The sequence below is a fragment of the Bombus vosnesenskii genome, unplaced genomic scaffold (genome assembly GCF_011952255.1).
Source record: "Bombus vosnesenskii isolate JDL3184/JDL3185 unplaced genomic scaffold, Bvos_JDL3184-5_v1.1 scf7180000013314, whole genome shotgun sequence".
In the NCBI taxonomy this organism is placed as follows: domain Eukaryota; kingdom Metazoa; phylum Arthropoda; class Insecta; order Hymenoptera; family Apidae; genus Bombus; species Bombus vosnesenskii.
This window is the reverse complement of record NW_022882960.1, coordinates 3,410,612-3,431,248: the sequence shown is the minus strand read 5'-3', so window position 1 is coordinate 3,431,248 and position 20,637 is coordinate 3,410,612. Positions and strand designations below refer to the sequence as shown.

Below are 20,637 nucleotides of genomic sequence, written 5' to 3'. Positions count from 1 at the left end.
ATATATTGTATTAAATATAAAAAATTGATATCGATAAAATATAAGTAGAGGGAATTATATAGCTCGAACTTCATAAAGGTTATTGACTAGAATTTTTAAAACACGTCTGAATCAATATGAGAATCAATAAATTATTCTCTGATTCTTCATGCACTGTTTGCTAATAGAATTTCTATTCTAAATTTACTAAATCTAAATTTACTGTCAATTTATTTTCATCAATTCTTTACATTTATTTATTATTCGACGTGATCTAAAATTCATATCAATTTTTTGTCAACCCTGTTTAAAAAAAACGTAGCGAAGTACACCAAAGTGTATAGCAAGCTTTGCACGGATATTAACCCCTTAACCTACAACTACGGGCATAGCCCGTAGTACGATGATCGGGCCAAATATAATATATAATATAATATATAATAGCTTGTTTACGTTTTCGGCCCAAAATTCTCGAACGTAAATCGTAGGTTAAGGGGTTAAGGAAAGTTTGGAGAGGAGAAAAATGTTGATACACGTATAACAACACGTAAATGAAACTTTTGTTTAAAACAAAACGCCTGCACACGAACTAAGCATAGATCTCGAGAACTGCCAGTTATAAATGCACATTAAAACATCAAAGAATGTACAAGGTAACCAGACACTCGGGTAACATCCAAATTAAACAAAACAGAAAACCTCGAAAGGTAGATACCGTGAGTTAGACTAACATGTTAGTACGAAGTATGCGGTTCGAGATGCTTCTGTTATATTTGTCCCTTTTGTTTAGGCAGAAATAGATGCACTTTAACGTGCATACGTCGTGCTTCTATTTCTATTTAAAATTACAACCCCATAAAAGATAAGACACGCGTGTACTTAACTACTAGGTGATTACTAAAATAGAATAGAAAATGCTTAAACGTTCAGGATGACAAAACTATATTTTACGCCCCTTCGATACATAGAGTTAAAAATATCTTCAAAATTACAACCCCAAAAACAGAAGAAAACTGTCGTACTTAAATTCCATATGATTTTACCAGACAATTACTACAATAAAATAGAATATAAAATGGTCATTTAAAACCATCGGCTTCTATTTTTTACTTCATATAATATATACATAGAATTGGAAATTTCTTGATTTTTTATAGACACGTCGTTGAGCCGTTTTGTGTCTTCCTCGAAATTTTGGATTTTAGCGTTCACCAGCTAGGGTATAAATAACTAACCTTTACTCAATTCTCGGCATAAGCCTTTGAAGCTTAGTGGGTTATACTGCGACCCACTTAATGTAATAACGATAATGCATAGCGGATCAATTTTGATCCCACCTTCCCCAAAGCACTGTGTCTTTAAAGCACATGGATCCAATACCTGCTATTATCTACCGGTGATGGATGGTGCGCACAATTCATGCACGTACGTCGCGTGCTACAGGTGGACAATTTAATCGTGATTCATACTTATAATTATGCATGAATTGAAATCTCTATTCGGTTTTGATGTATTCTACAACACCATTAACAGGATTTGAAATTTTACCTCCAATCTCTAGTCTATTTCGATCTATTGTATTAATATTATTTACCTTAAATAATCGTAAAATTGGAACGCTTTTCTATTCATTAACGTTACGCGAATATTCTTTGTGTATATGTGTAAATTGCATGACGGAGAAGATTATTTTTTCATCAAATATTCTGAAATTATCGTGGCTTTCAAACGAGATATTTTATATACTATTTTTAAATAGTATGAGAATTAACGTAAAATATTTTTCCTATTACGTATCGACTTCAGCTGTTACGTTTTAGATAAAGGTAATTTTTGTTGTGCCGCAGATAAAATTATAAATGTGGAATACGTAATATCGTAGTGGAAAATATCATGAAAATCAGAGATTGTAATAATCTCTGTACTTCAAGTCGAAAATTCTGACTGTGCTTTCTAAATTATACGAAACTCCGTCGTTTTCCTCTATCAAATTCATTTTCGGGTACAAGGGAAACAAACGCAATAAGGAACGATTCACTTAAGTAGCGAAAATTCTTCGTAAATAGGTAGATTATGGTAATTGGCTGTTCCCTTCTCTGCTACGATCGAATTAATTATTACCCTCAATGTAACATAATGGTAACAGTATCATCCGACTATATTTTTGCATGATAGCAGTATTATCGTAAAAAATGTGGCATTTTATTAGGTGTTTTTTAATTATCAATTAATGTTCGATTGTCTAGAATCCCCGATAATAAGACATATAATGTATTTCTGGAAAAACCTAATATGTTTATAGAAATATTAATAGTTTATATTTGTCTTACATCACTTTGAATAAATTTTATTTTTCGCTATGCTATTTTTGTCTACAACGTATCAATTATATTGATCACGTCATATATCAGTTACTCATAACAAAATCTCTCTCAAATAACATTTTCTCTTAATATATTTCTTACACGATATTGCAAAATTTCTGTCAACGCATAATTTTCCACTTTCTTGTTTTCTAACGAACCACTTCCGATATTCTACGGGAAACATTTATTTTCAAGGAACGCAGCGTTGTATGCAATAGTATTTGCCGAGACCTAACAGTTTGCGCGGAAATTCATTAACTATATCAATAAACAGTTGTTGCTTAAGCACTTGCAAACTGCACCCTAATTTTCGATTATACGGTTAGCAAGCGTAAGGCTTTCATCGAAAGCAACGTGTTCTACCAGGAAACTGCTTGGTAATTGGCTATTAACGCGAGCATTTACCTTTGACTCGTATGCCCTTATTACGTATTCCTTTATGTCTTTAGTCAGTGTTTTAAACCTTCGTGTTTTTCTCGATTGACACAGGTTTTTCGCTTGTTCCGGTACGCTAATTGCACGCCCAACTTCCCGAACCAATTTCCTCCAAACGATGATTAAAAGGAGATTCTTACAAATGAAAAAAAAATATCTCGCTGCCGAGGGAAGGTTAAACAGATTAAAAATCTATGATATTTATAATTACGCCCTACCATCTACGCTACATTAACTTTTTATTTGAACTTTGATAAACTCGGCTAGCTCGTCGTGTTATTATTAATTAAAAGTTCCGAGCACGTTTCTTATAATTATTTTTCTCCGGTTTTGTTTCTGTAAATTATCGGATATATATCATAAATATTTGTCTTTTTGTGTGCTATCTTAGTATATAAGTTATAATTTGCAATTTTGCTTTCTTTATCCTCTGAATTTTTATTGACGAATTTCTTATTTTAATTTCATACAATAATTTCAACATTTACGTTTATTTCATTCCACGTAAAAATAGGAAAAGAAAACAGTGTCTAACCAAAAATGTCAACCCTCTTCACGCGTGTCCTATGTGTTTCCTCTTCCACGATACTTACAAAGTTTATACCAATTAAATTCGTTACAATTTGTCTTACAGTCTTTCTCAAATTATATTTCATGTTCAAAATATTCGCGTCAAGCAACGATAGATTTTAATTCATTCGAAGAATAACTTTCAATGTGCCAAACATTTCATTTGGTTTGGTGATTTATGCTTCACTGAATGTCGGAAAGGATGCGATTATATGTAGATATATGCAAATGTCAGCAAAATAGAATTTTCATCTTTAACTTTGTCGCGTTATGTTGTTTATCTTGTATTGTTCTGATATTAAAAAATATTTTAAATTTCAGCAAAATAGAACAAAATTGTTCGTGTGCATGACTTCTCGTTTGTATCAAACATTTTCTTAAAACGTTACAGATTTTTTTTTTTTTTGCTAAAATTAGTGCGGTCGAAATATAGAAATTCAAAAATCACAGAACAATTAAAGGAGATGTAATAAAGTAGATATACAACGATTCATTTACAAAGATAAAAATATTTATCAAAAAGGGAAAGATTTAAAGAATTAATGCAACAAAATCCAACATTTCATACATTATCATCTGAACAATATATTAAGTTTGGAATTAAGGTACAAATGCACAATCTCTTGCATTTAACGCTTAGCAACATATTCCGAAGAGGACAGTATCGATTCAGGACACTTGCATAGTGTCTCACGGGGGTTGCATTTAATTTTACACGATTGTATCCTTAGAGTTTCTGAAAATTAGTTGAACTCCGACTCCCAATAGCGTCGCAACACCATCAGATGTTGTTATTATATTCTACGTATGATTTATGCAAGCTAATTTCTCGCCAGTTTATCGCGTGGCCCGATCGTATTCAAAGGCCAGGCGACGCATATGGAAATATACGGCTGTTTCATGTCGTCCGGATTCAATTCGTGATATGTTGCCATATGCTTTGCTCGGTCTACGGTGAAAATTATGCAAGGAGCTTCCAGTCATTCCGTTAACGACGTTTTACTTTAATCTAATTTGTAAGAGATTCCACGTTTCTGCATGTCTGCTTGTACAGCCCCACAGATTAACAGATTAATTCAATCTGTTTGTTGCGAGTTCCTTCGTGTACAGGCTACTTAATTTCTTCCTCGAACTCGATTGCGAGTTCGCTTTTTCCTCCCGTGGTCGTTCAGTTGACGTCATAAAGTACGAGCTGAAATTTCATCAACAATTTCTGGCTTCCTTTTGATATCTAATCTTGACGCGCGTAAAATAAGGAATTTTTATGAAAATACTAGAAGCTTGTTCATTAAAATTCGCAGAGGGGATTTTTTCTTTTAATTTAAAAGATTAATCACGATATTTGAATTTGATACGCGTAAAATAAGGAATTTTTATAAAAAAATTTTATTCATAGATACTTTCAGGGAATTATCTGACTCATTAAAATAATTAAATACATACCAGACATTTTTTTGAAGTCAAATAGTTTCTTTTTATCAAATACAATCTCGTTAGAATTAAAGAAACAAATTTATTCAAGTGAAATCGTATATAAACTTTCGTAAAATGCTACCTTAACTAAGATCTTCCTTCAAAATATGTACAAAATACATATTTTCATCCAGTACCTTCTACCAATATTTTCTATCGGTTACTTCAAATAAACAACCGAGTAATTTGAATTTATCGAATAATTACCTTCTCAAATACAGCTTCCATCAAGAGCATATTTCCGTTTATCTACCACTGTTATAAATATTCGAATCGCAGACAATTCGAAGAAAATTAATGAAATACACTGTCATATTGATGAAATAAAATTTTCATCTGTTTTATTTCCATCTCGAAATTATACAACATTCTTTCCAGCAAAACAATTTACGAGTAAATAAATCGTTAATCCTTTTACGCTCGATGTACACCCAATATTGTGTTACATTTTATGATACGTCATTAATTATTAATTAACTATACATAAATATATTTATGTTTTCAGCAAAACCGATCTCAAATTTTAGCGCGTTATACCTTCTTTACAGAATCACCCCAAAAAGGTCTCTATTATTAGTAATTAATACAAAACAATTCCAGGCTCATATCAAACTCTTTCACTTCAGATATTAGCCAGAAGCTAGACTCACGATATAGTGTTAGTAACATTATAAAAAGTGATTCATATCTTGACTTATTATCGAATGAAAATTCTATAAAAATCCTGATCATGAGGTCCACAACTTCATGACTTAAGTAGATATGGCTCTTGCTTGATATAAATTACAGATACACTCATAAAAATTATGTAATATAATGATCATTTTATTTTAAAAGATTAATATATATTGGACAAAGATTAAAGATGCTATAACGAAACAGGATAAAAAAAAATTGATGATTGAATTGAAAGGGTTAAAAACTGTTCACTCGTCCTCGTGTTCAGTTCTAATTGAACTAGCTTCGTTTCACGATAACACAGACCTTTCACGATAACACAGACAGCACTTTCGTACAATCGAACTAGTATCATTAGCGAAGTTTTACAAGTCGCAAGTTACAAATACTAAATTACTGATATTAATAAATTCGCTTGCATTAGCAAATTTGCCGATCAACCAAACGATATCTTAAAAGTAGATAAATTTTCTAAATTACGAGTCATTTCATTATCCGTCCCATTTGACGTAAGAATCGTAAAATTGTAAAATAGAAAGTTTAATTAATTAACGTTAAATAATTTACAATTTGCAACTTGTCGATTCGCTGATGTTACATCGTTACTCGGTAAATTATGGCGCAAAGGGGTCCTGTAGACACGCGCTAGCTGATCTTAAGGCGTATTGCTAGGCGGAAAATGAATCTTTAATAGGGAGTCCACGTTATTCTCCGCATAATCGGCGAATTTCAGTCCGGCAGAGTATTGTCGCGGTCTTTCACGGAGGTCCTAACAATCTCGGCTAATTAAGTTGTCCTTCAATCTACGCGGATATTATTATAAAAGGGATTAACGTCGTTTTAACAGGGCGGAATCTCAGCTCGACTACTTCGACGATTTCGTTTGCCGCCTCGCCGAGGGACAAGGGTGTGCAATCTTCCCCGCGGGACATGCACCTATGGGAATATCTCGTTAAGAACGAATTTACATTTACTCTTTTGTCCTCGATTTTTCTCCTTTTTCTCGCAGCACACGCAACACGCGACTAAATTATCCCCGCAAACGACCGCGATTGTTGCCAAGTAGTACGACCAGACCGCGTTAAAATCGAGCCTCGAGGTGGATGCAAGTTCTGTTAAGAAAAAAGAAACGCTTCAATGTTTTTTCATTAGGTCCCCTTTGTTGAAGGAAGATTCAAGGATTTTTTTAACGGTGTCGTCGCTTACGCATCGAGTTTGTTAGGGTGGATTTTTGTGTGCTTTTAGACGCGGAAATGCGTCGTATTCATGGAAATAAGAGAATATTTGTAAGTAAAAGATGGGGTGAATGTGGAAGAGCGGAATTATAAAAAATCAGAGTATTTTTAGATTGCAGGTACGTGGAGAAATGAAAATTATTTTAACTGAAATGCCAGAGATAAAGTATTCCTCTGGAAGATTTTATCTTGCAAAAAATTTTTATCCTAGATTATAAAAATATCGCTATGTACGTATTGCGTTATCGTGGGCGATATTTCTTTTATCGAACTATCATGCAAATTATGTCGAAAGGTATAAAACTTGTTTTCGTTTAGAAATCTAATCAACGTGTGACAAATATTTTATTAATCATAGTACGGATTCAAAACTGTATATGAAATGCTTTACTATACAAATTTTTGTGAAATTTTGGTGATATCATAAAAGATCGTTCTTTTTTTTTTTTTTTACATATTAGTGGAACGTTTCCTACTAAAAATAACAATTCGATGGTATCTGTAAAAAGTAGTGTTTCTTGTCAAATTTTAAATTGTAGATTTCATCCTGTTACTGCACACTAGTACATACAGTGCGCTCTAACCATATGCAAAACCCGAGCAGAATCGATGAGTCGAACATTGTACGTTCCCCTCGTAAATCACTTGCAGTAGCCAAACAGGAAATAGCATTTTACTTGACAGGGATTGACTTTTGGACTTACGTGTACGTAGCATTTTTCACGCGCGTCGCTGAATTCTACAATACTCAAAAATTCTAGAACAATATTTTTTAGCGGGTCCATTCAATTTGCCTTCCATACTACGTTTAATTCCATTTCGTTCCATTCCCAATTTACTGAATGCTTCTCAGTTCAGGTCATTTAAATAACGCGGAGCTGGTTCGATCGGAATAGTCGATTTCACGGCGTACCTACGTATTTTTCAATATCATAATTTAATGAATACCATACACGACGCAATTCACCTTCCAACGCGTCCAAATAGCCGTACAGCTTTGGACACGATCTGAATCGAACGAATTACAAAGCCAGTGCGATTAACAGAGTGTAGAAATTTTGTTTAACAACGGTCTCCCCTTGCCTCTGGTCATTTTCATACGTAAAATTGTTGATTAAGGAAAGAAAGGAAAGAGAACATCGAGTGGAGAGGGAACACGAAACGAAAAGACTAAAAACAGGCGCGTAAAAACTGGCGCACGCTGGGCGTGTATTAACCAGCGACGGTGAGAATGATAAAAATATAAAGCCGCGTGCCGGCAGGCTGCTCGACTACTAAAACCCCACGGGGCGCGCGGTAATTTTGCCGTTAAAAAATCGAGACAATTACCTGGCGAAAAAAATTAAACTGGATCAAGTGCATCACGGTTTGAAAGCGCCATTAAGTTAGTATGGCCGCATTTTACCCGTAGAAATTCAATCGGTGCACTGATGGACAAAGCGGGGGAGAGAAAAATAGGGTGGAGGAAACCATGACGAGGACGGAGAAACGAGAGGAAAAAGGAAGCTTGAATCGAGAAGAGAGACGAGAAATCACGGTGGAGGACGACGAAGTCACGCTGTACCGAGTACAGGATGGAACGACGAGAAAGGAGGGGGTTTAGAGAAGAAAAAGAAATATAAGAAGAAAGCTAGGCGGATGGAGGGGATGAAAAGGAAGGAAACGGCGAAAACGGTTGAAAAGGCCGCGTCCGTATCATAGATTCCTGACGATAAGACGAGGACGGCTAACGACAGGATGCAAAGGAGACTGATCAAGAGAGATAAAGATCAACGATTTGACGGAGACAGAGTGGAGAAAGAGTGGGAGAGAAGGGAAGGGAGAAATAACATGGGGTTGGGGGAGAACATAAGAGTCGCAAAGAGGAAATAGCATCAACGAGCGGCGCTTCATTTCAATGGAATTGGCTGCATCAATGCCAATTAATTAGCTGGTAAACTCCTGTCGGTCGTCGGCCTCTGAGTAATTTCATTAGTCCCCGGAGCAGAGAGCCGTTGAATAAATAAGGTCCTGTTTTCACCATGAATACCGTCGTCCGGCGTTTCGGGAACGATTCCTCACGTGGGTCAGCCCCTAATCGGTCGATCTACCTCGAAGATGCCCGCACGCCGCTGAGCGATTCGAATCGCTCGTGCAGACCAGCGCCGCGATCCTTAATCACTCTTTTTCCAACCAACCGGAAGGACACACGGAACTGTTTGTGCTTCCTGACAAACAGTATCTCGTCGTCGCTCACGGTACCAACGCAAGAAACTAACTCGTTTACGTCGAATAATCTTTTTCTCTTCTTTTTTTTTACTTCTTCATTTTTTTCTTTCTTCCCCCCACTTTTCCTTTCTCTCATACCTCTTTTCCACGTTTCGTCGGCAGAAATTGATGAGGTTTCGTGAACGAAATTTCGTGAGAAGAACGCGGTAGGTGATTTATCGAGACGCGACGAAATAAATGATTTGAGCTGATGAGTCTGATGAGAAAATGGTGGAAATAAGAATCGTAAATTTCGAAGTTTCGATGTATCTGTTTCGATAGTATTTTTCTCTTCTTCTCGCTTACATCGATGAAAATTTCTGTGAACATTTCATTTCTGCTTCTATCTTTTCGGAACATCAATCATACAATGCAATGCAATGCATACCTTTCGCTCCTTGCGTCTAGAAAGATGGTTTTTAATATCAAGTTGCGCGTATTTCATCATCGTGAAATATAATATAAACACCGTTTCCTGTTATTATATCGCGTTTAATTCATTTTTGAATTTCAGTTTCCCAGCAAAGTGCTTGTTTATCCTGCATTTAATCCACGCTTTCTGTTCCACGCGCATTGCAAATAATGCTTCTGAATTTTCTATAGCCGCCAGTTATAGCTTCAGTTATTTTATGAAATTTTCAATTATTATTATATAGAGATGGTAGTATAAAATGAATTTTGATTATATAAAATGAAAATCTGTACGGTCGTGTGAAATTAAATTATTTTATGAAAATGATTTCCTCGTAAATTAATCGATTTGATATTATCGAGAAGATTTTTAATGGAAAATTGCTTGCAACCGAATTGAAGAACTTAACGACGAATTTTACTTTGCTCGACGAACGAAGTCATACGGTATTTCGTGGAGAAAGTAAATATCAGGAAAAGCTTTTAATATTTTAATGTATTATACTCTTGTTCGTTTATTCGAGGCGAGAATGATATCTCGAGATACGATTCGTTTTTGAAAAATAGTTGAATTAATTCATTTCGTCTTCCTTTTATCTGCGCATAAGTGCATTCAGGTTTGAAAACATCGCTAGAAACTCTCATCACAAGAAATCGTTATTCCTTCGTTTTTCAAGTCATTTAATACGCGCATAAGTTTTGCTTGACTTTAATTGTTTTCAATTTATCCCGGCCAGAAGTTCTCCTAGAAAAATTTTTTCATAAGTAATTTTACATTGGAATTCGCTTCAGAATTTTTTAATCAATTTTTTAGAATCGTATGGAGTGTTATATGTGAAGTGAATTATACGAATAATGAAGCTTTAGATTATTAGTAAAGAAACTAACATATTAAAAGCACGTTTTAAATCAGATTTTCCTATTTGCCGTGATGGACGTCCAAAATGAGCTGTCGGGTAACTGATTATCTTTCTTTTGTTGCAAAAGTTAAAATAAAAATACACATTTTCCTGCAATAACGATAATTGAAATTTTTAAATGCATATTTGATAAATTTTTCGGAAGAATAAAAGCTACGATTGGAGATAATAACTTTATCACTAAATTAAATCACCATCAAATGTGGTATTTACCTATTTACTCATAATATATGTATGTGGAATTAAACAAATGATAAAAACACCAAAGGAAACAGCGCATTACGAATACACATAAACGATACGAATTTAATTAATTACCCTCTCGTTATCCGTTCTGACGTTATATTCCACTGGTATCTCCATGGTCATTCATTTTTTGTTATTACCTACCATACTTCATTCCACTCATTCATCATTTAAGATACACAATTAACTCTTTCAATCCTCATATATCTAACTTATGTTTGTAACAAGTATAATTATTTATATCATTCTTAAATTTATGGAAACAAGTTCTCAACCGTCTACCTTAGCTTTACAATGTTCAATTACGCTTGTAACACAGATTCCAATTCATTAAAGATGGTTTCTATTTGTGACACTTTATAATATTAATTTGAAGTAAACTACATATGTACATAGCTTAATTTGTACTGCAATTTTAATTTTAATTTTGATTTCGTAAACTAAGTGCATTGTAATTCAATTTTTTGAAATTACTATATTATAATTTCTAATTTTAATTTCAATTTTAATCTCATCGCTATATGACTAATATTAAATTATGTATAATGTAACAGTATTACGACACTGAGTAGCTAACGTTAACTGAAATTGCTTACCAAATAAGCGGAATATCACAATTGAAAATCACGAAAGATTATTATTGCACAACAGAAAATTATGAATTATTATTTTTCTGCAATCGAAAATTACGGCATACAGTCTTTCGTCTGAATGAAAAATCGTGAATGGTTATATGTATACAAATCTCGTCTGAATGAAATTCTATTGGAAATTATAAAAAATATCCTTTCACAATAAAAAAAATCATAAAAAACAATTTCTCTACAATCCAGAATCCTGCAAGGATTTTCCTTCGCGACAAAAATATCACAACAGATCATATAGAGATTTTCGTCCAAATCGAGTTCTACCGAAAACCAACGAAAAAATTTTACTCCAAAATAAAAGACCGTAGATTCATCCAAACGCAATTCTTTTCCACGATGAAAAATCATAAAAGCTCGTATAAAAATCTCGTCCAAAATGCTATCCTCGGCTAGCAAGTTCCCCAGTTCGTATTTCACTAAAATCATCGAACGATCCATATTTTGTCCGGATCCCTAACAACGGCGTGCAGAATGGTTGGAGATGAGGACGCTTTGCAAGTTTTTAGCCGGGGCTCGATCGTTTGTCCGACGGGGAATCTCATTAACGAGGGGCCATACTATAATTGCGTATCAGGATCGAACGACATTCGCGAATATTAGGGGCTCGTTCGCGGAGCTCTGTCGCCGGAAAATAGTCGGATTAGTCCGGCAAGCAGAAATATAGCAGGCGCGTGATCACCGGCTACGATTAAGGCTCGTGTACAGAACGAACCGGGGTAGGAGAAATCGTTTAATTAACGAGCCGTTCAAGTGACGATATTAGCAGTTATGCGTGAAAACAGTTCGCCGTTATTTTGGTTACGATAATGAGATCGGATCGCGAGGAAATCCTGCTTATCGGGTGCTGTAAATTATGTTTATTTAACGACATTCAAGATGATATATTGACCGCTAATGACAGTCGTTAAATGATAAAATATTTATTATTCTTCTTACTTTAATCTCCGACAAAATTAATAACGCTGATGTGGAATGGATTCGCTTTGCATGTATTTTTGGAATTACGATATTGATGAATGCGTATTTTGGAATGTCACTATCGTCATCGATGAATTTATTTATTGACATTTACTTATAATTCGTGATATAATTATGCATTTATATAACCATAATTTAAGGAAAGAACGAGACGTATCTCATTAAATAAAACTTTAGCGGTTATGGTTTGATCAGAAGTTTAGTCACTTGCTCATACGAAAAGCTTCGTTGGTACATATTCGACCTATTTGTACATCCACTTACGATTGATATTTATTAAGTTATAAGAAGATTTATAAAGGATATTTAAACGAATCGCCTACTATATTTACATATATCGATAAGAGCAACGGATCTCAGGATTCCGCTTTCCTTAAAATAAGCCATCAAGAGCTCGAGAACATTTCGGACGAACATCAAGCAAAGAATACATCCGCGTTTCAGTTTGTTCAAGTCGCGTGTACTGTCATTTCCGTTTTGAAACGCGCGCTTATTTTTAATGTGCAGTCTCGATTCGTCGGGCCTCTATACAGTACAATCTTCGTACAATATACAACGTACGAGCGACGGGCGAAACGTTAAGTCCCCTGTTTGCGCGATTGTCCTAACAATATTCGTGGCGCGGATGCGATACGGCCGGTATTATTTGCACGATACAATGGAAGCGTTGTGCGAGTAACGATATAAGCGTGAATTACGCCCGTCTGCCACCGGCCGATACAGTGGCTTTTCGCGCTCTAACGATTTGCTTCTTTGACTTTATGTCGCTTGGAACGCGCCCGGATTAGTGGCCATTGCGTTGGACTAACGGGGAAAGATTCTCGGACACTGACGATTAAAAGGACCGTATAACTTTTGGAATTACTTGCCACGCAGCTTTCCCGGTAACGTATACCCTTGTGAAGGGGTGAAGTTCACCCTCTCGAAGATAGGGTTGCTAGCCAGTTTTGGATTGTTTCTTGTGAAAATGGTAGGAAGGAATGTTGTCTATAGTCCGTGGATGTTCGTGCAGATGCATATTTTTGCTGAAAATGTAACGGAAATGGAAATAACATAGAAATTTGTTATGCTACTAGTAGGTTTGGTTAACGTGTATCATTGTATTTGTTATAACATTTACATATTGGTTAATCGGGTACAATTATATTAAATTTCGTATCACTTAGTAGTACCTTCGTATGAATATAAATATTTGATGCTATGAAAATGAAGTTATGAAATCGGATGGAAAGACACTTCGTCAAAAAAATAAGGATATGTGGCATACTTTTTGTAGGCACTGTATATCTTTTGCATATTTATTATTATTTTTATAAACGAAATTATAAAAATGAAAATTAAATAGAGTTGCTTTAAATGTTGTGTCCAGTACTTTACTTTGAATATTATATATATTTTTATATATTGTTTGCATTCTGTATATTTTTACAGACTTAAATTAGTTACAAATGTATAAATATCGGCAGTCCAGTAATCAGTCTCAATTTAAAGTATATACTTATACTTTTGAGTCACTGGTCAAGCGTTGGATATATGCAGGGTGGTTGGTAACTGGTTGGTAACAAGCGGAAAGGGGGTGATTCTACGCGAAAAAAGAAGTTGAAAATATAGAATAAAAATTTTTCGTTTGAGGCTTTGTTTTCGAGAAAATCGACTTTGAATTTTCGCTCGGTACGCGTGCACTTTATCACGTCTCGTTATAACGGATCTCACTGTAGATCGTTGTCTCGATGGAAAAATTGAAAAAAAAAAATGAAAAAAAAATTTTATTCTATATTTTCGACTTCCTTTTTCACGTAGAATCACCCCCTTTCCGCCTGTAATAGAACAAATGAACAGAATAATCGTAAAAAGGATTTTAACACCTTGTTTTACCACAATTTAAGTGCGATATTTCCTTATTTTTCGACACTTTTATATTTTCACAATTGAATTGTTCAGTAGCCTCGTTATTCAATAAATTATTCTTTTTTTATGCTTTGAGCAGATTTTTTCGTTATTATACACGTACGTTAAAAACTTACTATATTACGAAATTATATCATAAGAGAATTATAAATGTCCTGCTATTACCCTCGAAATAGTCGACAAGCCGTTTCATGTTTCTTTGTATTATTATTACGCTAATGAGATATTACAGAGAAATTAACGAAGAAAAACTACTTAACATTCGCTGTGCTACGAATACCCCTTTCGTTTGACTTTAATCCACTTAACTGCTACTCTGTACTACCTTTTGTAGAATCAAGTATATTTGCATCCTTTTGTTTCCTGAACGATTTTAATAACGAGTTGTATTCAAACAGTAATGGCAACAATCTCTATAATTTCATGAAAAATATAAAAGAACGTGTAGAAATTTATGTAAACTATAGGAGTGAAATGTTCTTTCACCTGTTATGGGTTAAATTTTTCGTATAAACTATAAAATATGTCGTTAATTTGATCGTATATTCTATATAATCTTATCACAGAATATAAAAGAAAGAAGGAAAATTAATTCAATTAAGAGAAATTAAAATAATGACAAGAGAATTTTTACGGATTTTGTTAATTTAAATTATTAATTAATATTGGAATCTTATTACTACAAATAAAATATAGTCAATGACGTTGGTTCAATTATGCAGGAAGAGTTAATAACATTTTTTAAGTAATACAAATATATAGGAATGAACATCGAAACAACTCAAGCAATATACTTTCTGTAATTTAACATCAAATTTAATAAATTATGAAATCGTAAGTTTGTCAGGAAAGCTATTGTAAAAATTGAAGATTTCTTTCTTTCCTATCGAATTAAAAATAATAATTCTGATATTACTGCAACGCATAAAGTTAGATTTTATTTGATTGGAAAAAATTGGATACTCGTGGGCGTAACACGAATGTTCATGACTGTAGGACTTTGTACAATTAAATATTATTTACGTTCGTCGGAAATGTTCTCAAATTGAAAACAACGAAACTGTTTTTACATTTGGATTTCATACAGATATACAATGGACAGTTGTTTTTTCAAATTCATATCCTGTTACACCTTTCTGCCGTAACAATTTACGTCTAATTAAACGCGGCTCTTGTTATACGAAGGATTAAAATCACGTGTTTGTTTTTCACAGGATGCAATCGCACTGTCAGGAATTCCGTTGGATGGATACGATGGACGGGACGAATGGGGCGATGTATTATTCGCATCAGAGCGCCTCCTAGAGATCCTCAGGTAAATAAAAATTCTCTTATGAACAATTGTGAATTAAATATTTTGCATTTATTATATTTTTTCTTGCTTTCTGTGAATCAAATTTTCGCTCTGTATAAAGAGTAAGTAAATCGAATAAAAATCACGATAAACGAAGCAAAATTCGTTAGTTTCATCAAAACGAGAAGATTAGTCAAATTTTTGGTAATGAAATCTCATAGAAACGCTATACACAATCTTCACCGACATTTTTTCCAGTCGAAGCATATTAATAAAATTTAATATTCCTTCCTAGAAAAATCTAACAGCTCTTTAGAAAATGAAAATCCACGCTATTAGGCATCGAATACGTAAATATCTTTTTATACAGAATTTCATTTCGTAATAATGTTCTGAAAACGCTATAAAGATGTCCTGTAACAAAATTTGGCCCGACGCAGGTGATCGAGTTAAAAGTTAGGAGGTTGCAAGTTGGTTTCCTGAAAGAAACCAGATGCGAAGGCGCTTACGTTCAATTCTCTGATGGCAGCGAGGATCTTGAGGATGAAACAGGACGTTACTGCGGCTATGTGAGTGGCAACACAACCAGGTAGAATATATTTCAATTTGATATTAGCTATTGTATAGTTATACTGTCAATTATATTACTATTGCAAGGAATTTTATATATAGATATGTCATAAACAAAAATATCGGCACAGGCCAGATTTTCCTATAAAATTCTATATAAATCTGCAAAACACACGAGTTTTCAACCAATTTCTTTGTAAAATATCTATAACTTTCGAATTCTGAAGTTTAAGTACTTCATGATTTATTGTCGTTGGACTCTATGACAAAAGTACAGAATAGAACAGTAGAATAAAACATAAGATTTTATCTCAATTACTGTTGAATTGACCTAAGAATCGATTCTGGGACATTTTTTGGGCCGTGGGTAAAAAAAGAAAGGTAACGGTTCTATAAATTTTAATAGAATTATATTCATTTTGTAATAAAGGTTATCGTAACTGTTTTCAGTTCTTTCTTACGATGCACTTTGATTTTAAATTCAGTTATTATATTTTATGAAGAAAACTGATTGCACAAATACCTTTGTTCATCACTCTACATTATACAGATCATTATAAGATCGTTATGCAAAGAGTTTCTCTTATATCGTCAATCGGTTGTTACTATATTTCACATAATTATACTGACAGATTTACGTAATTGCTTTATCGATAGGTATACTTTGCATACATAATTTCCTATGAATTTTATTCCATTTTTTATCCTATTGTACCTACTCAAATCTGAATAATCAGATATCAAAGAAATTTGCATTCGTAAATATACAGAACTTAGCAATTACTAAAATAAATCATTATCAGAGTACGAAATGTTTGTACGATAAAATACGAGTGTACTAAATATGGAGATAAAAGGGAGGAGTGATTGGTGGGATCGTTAATGAAAAATAATTAACCGGTTGGAATAGTATTCACAGCAAGTTGTAAACCAAATGTGTGTAAGTACCTCTGGTAGATAATGGATTAAACAGATGCCTGTTGGTTGAAATGTAGCGATTCCAAGCCGCTTATAAACGCGGCATTTAATGTTTGTAAATATACCCCATTTCGATATATCCGATAATTTTGGTTTGCTTTAATTTCAATTTTCTGGCTTCCGAGTCTCTTTTGTAATCCTTATTAACACGTTTCTGCGTTACGAATCATTTTAATACAGTTATTTAATCATTCTCTAATTTATCGAATGTACAAGCGAAATATGTTATTTAGTTTGAAAGATAATTTGCCATAATAATAACAACGCATCATTAAATTTTACTTCGATATTCAATTACGATAATTAGGAAAATGGAGAGTTACATTTGTTATATTTATAATGTATTCTAGAATTTAATTGATTACCAATTGACCCATTACCAGACAGATAGTTTCTACTTTGATGTACGAGTCTACCGATCTTGAAAACTCATATTTTACCGCATTACGTATCTTATTGACCTTCTTATTCCAGCTATATTTTATGCTAATTATAATAGCAGAGAAATTAAGATTGTTACTAACTTGTGGTTGTAACTATTGCGTGTATTATATATAGTAACGTTTCATAGATAGCGACAGCTTCCATAGCGATAAATTATATTTATTTATACTACAAAAGTGTTGAATGAAAAATTAGATCTTTCCGTTTCAATATGTCGTTACAAACGTAAACCAATCGACTGAATACGTAACAAAATATTCTTGAATGATTTATCAATAATTACTCATATGTATTGAAAATCTTCCCAAAATCTTGGAATACATAATAAAATTGGAAGATACATACACGCGGCAGACATTAAAATCAACAAAGGAGCTACTATCCACTTTTCAAATTCCCAACATTTTTAACATTACAACGAATTCTTGGGTATGTTAAACGAAAGTTTCGAACCTCTATATTTCATCCACTTCGTATTAGATACCGTTAAACGTAGAAATACCAGCGAATCCATTACGTTTTAGTTCGTTATGTCGCAAAAACGTAATCTAGCCAGACCTTACCTATTCGGCTATACCCTTTTAATTATCCCGCAGGCTGTTCCTGCGAAAGGGACCGAATTTAACGATCATAATGGACTCGGACGTAAAGTTCGCCGCCGAAAATCCGGTGATCTTCTCCGCCCAGTTTTCCATACTACCTGCCCAGCTGGCCGCCGAACGGCATCGTGGATTCTCCCCGTCCTCTTCGACAGAGTGCCCATTGGAGTGCGCCGTGAGGAATGATCGAAGGTCCTGCAGACTCGCATCCCCGGGTTATCCGGGCGTGTATCCACGTGGTATCAAATGTAGGATTGCTCTGGAGTCGAGCGCGGGTCGCTTTAAAATCGGCGGACAACCGGACGACCTTTTCGACCTGATGAACCGTACGTCGCAGGACGGTTGCCAGACGGAGAACTGCGAACAGCACGTTGAGATCGTGGCGGAAGTGACGAAGACGAGGGTCGCCAGATCGAAAGACGGACGATCTCTAACGGAAGAGGTTCCGGTTGAAAGGCGAGCGAGAAGGAGCCCGGATCACGACGAGGAAGTGGAATTTATCATTGGGCAAACGTCGCACAAGACCAGGAGAGGCAGAAATAATCGAAGAAGACTTAAGAAAGCCAAAAAGGAAGCGGACGGATCAAAGGGTCCGCGCGGCAATTCCCATGGAAAAGCAGCGAACGGGGATATCCGGAGAAATATCGGCCGTCCAAAAGAGATCACTGAACAGTCTTCAGCAGACGCGTTCCACGGCTCGAGGAGCAGCTTCAGGCATTCCGGTGGCTATCGCGATCAAGGAATCCGGCTAGAATCTATCCAGAAGAGACTTCGTCACCCGCAGCGCGTCCATAAGAAGTCCATGGATTCGATAAGCTCAAAAAAGAATTTCGATCATGATCTAAGAGATATATCGGACGCGAGGATTCTACCCGACGGGTTGGGACACGAGATTGCAAGGAAAGGCTTGAGCCAGGAAAAGATCACCGCGTTACAGGTGAGTTATCCCCGGAAATTTATTTCGGACGACACCTTCGGACGCTATCTCGATCGTTTCGATCAGGTTGCCTAGCGTTTGATTGATTGCCGTGTTATTCGACAACGATAACGGGGGAAAAAAATCTCGTGTAAATACTAATAAGCAAGGAAAGATGTGTAGGTATGTATTGATCGCGGTGTATATTGTCGTTCTATTCTATGATACATGTAGAGGTTATCTGATTTTAGTTGAACTTATAAGGTTTACCGCTTGGCAATCTGATAACCGAACTTACAAGGTGCTTCAGTTAGCAATCGGATAGACGAGTTGAACTTATAAGGAGTTCCGTTTACCATAACATGTTCAAAGTGTGAATCGATATATTTGAACGAATAAATTACTTAACTTATAAGGAACGAATATTATGGTTATAAAAATCGCTCTTAAAATTTAAAAATTATTCATTCTTTTCTCACCGAGACATAATAGAGAAACAGTAAAACGAAACAATAAATTTTTATTTGAATTAAAATGATTATTAATAAAACGAGTATTACTTTTCATTTTTTAGATAACGTATTAAGCAACATGTTTATTTTACAAACTCTATTTACAAGCATCACGTATAAATTACAAATACACGATTTAATTATATTGAGAAGAGAATTGAATTAATTAATTTGATCGGTTTACTCAAAATTAAGCAATCGATGTATCTACTGCCTCTTTTTAAATAACTTTCATCTTCAAGCAATTCCCGATTCTTTCAATAATTATTGCTCACGTAATTTTCGTCTTCCCCCGACTATTCTCATTCACTGGAAACCAACAACGATAAATATCCCTCGAACCCCGATAAATACTTATCGATCATTCTGTTGGTGTGAAATAGAGGTTGCAATTGGAGAAATTATTTTGCAAGTAGATACCGGTGCGCTTTAATTTCGCTGCAAGGATACAACAGTAACTACCAAACTCTTGCTAAACAGTTCGCGCGAAGTTTCCTTTTGCGGACCAAGTTGATTAAACGTTTCGCTTCGCGTCTAGCGCAAGGAATAGATACAACGCGTGAATCTAGTTAGACGATCTAACGTAACGTAGAGATGAAACGAAATAATCGAATTACATTTCTTCGCCCAATAAGGTTCCCGACTACAGATACGCAAAGAAGAGTCGAATACCAGAAAAATTAGCAAGCACCAGTTGCGTGGGCGATTATCTGGCGTTGCTGGAGAACGTGGACGGAAAGATCTTTGAAATTTTCAAGTTCTGCGGAGAGGGTCACGTTCCACGGATCCTTTCGAAAGGAAGGAGCATTATCGTGGAGTTCTTTGCGGAACAGGACGGCACTATAATGCACGACGGGTTCCAGTTGTCGTTTCAGGAAACGGAAGAGGCGCCCGGCGTGAAACACGATCGAAATTGCGAGTTCGTTTACAAAAGTACGGAACGAACCAGGGAAAATATCAAGTCGTTGCAGAGCTGGTATCCGCCGAATACTTTGTGCAGTTACAAATTTATGGGCAGATCGTCGGAAAAGATCTCCGTTCATATGAAGATAATCAGGAACGAGCCGGACCAGGAATACGCTTCGCAGAAACGGAACTTCAGCCTGAATTACTGCTCCGGAAACGAGATTGCGGTTTACAATGGGATCGAGGTGAGTAACCGTCGAGCCAACGTAAGAAATTAACGGCTTGTGTGGTAAACATAATAGCTTCCCTGTTGCTTGTCTTATTG

The 20,637-nt window shown here is 35.1% G+C and overlaps 1 protein-coding gene across 1 annotated transcript in view; it reads left to right on the top strand.

The window, feature by feature from the left end:
* The window catches only part of LOC117235056, a 68,840-nt gene that overhangs the window by 46,291 nt on the left and 1,912 nt on the right, over positions 1–20,637 (top strand). The window contains exons 3-6 of the mRNA XM_033496726.1: positions 15,308–15,408; positions 15,828–15,976; positions 17,976–18,915; positions 20,042–20,557. Coding sequence (XP_033352617.1) covers positions 15,308–15,408; positions 15,828–15,976; positions 17,976–18,915; positions 20,042–20,557 — 1,706 coding nt within the window. The remainder of the gene's footprint in view (positions 1–15,307; positions 15,409–15,827; positions 15,977–17,975; positions 18,916–20,041; positions 20,558–20,637) is intronic.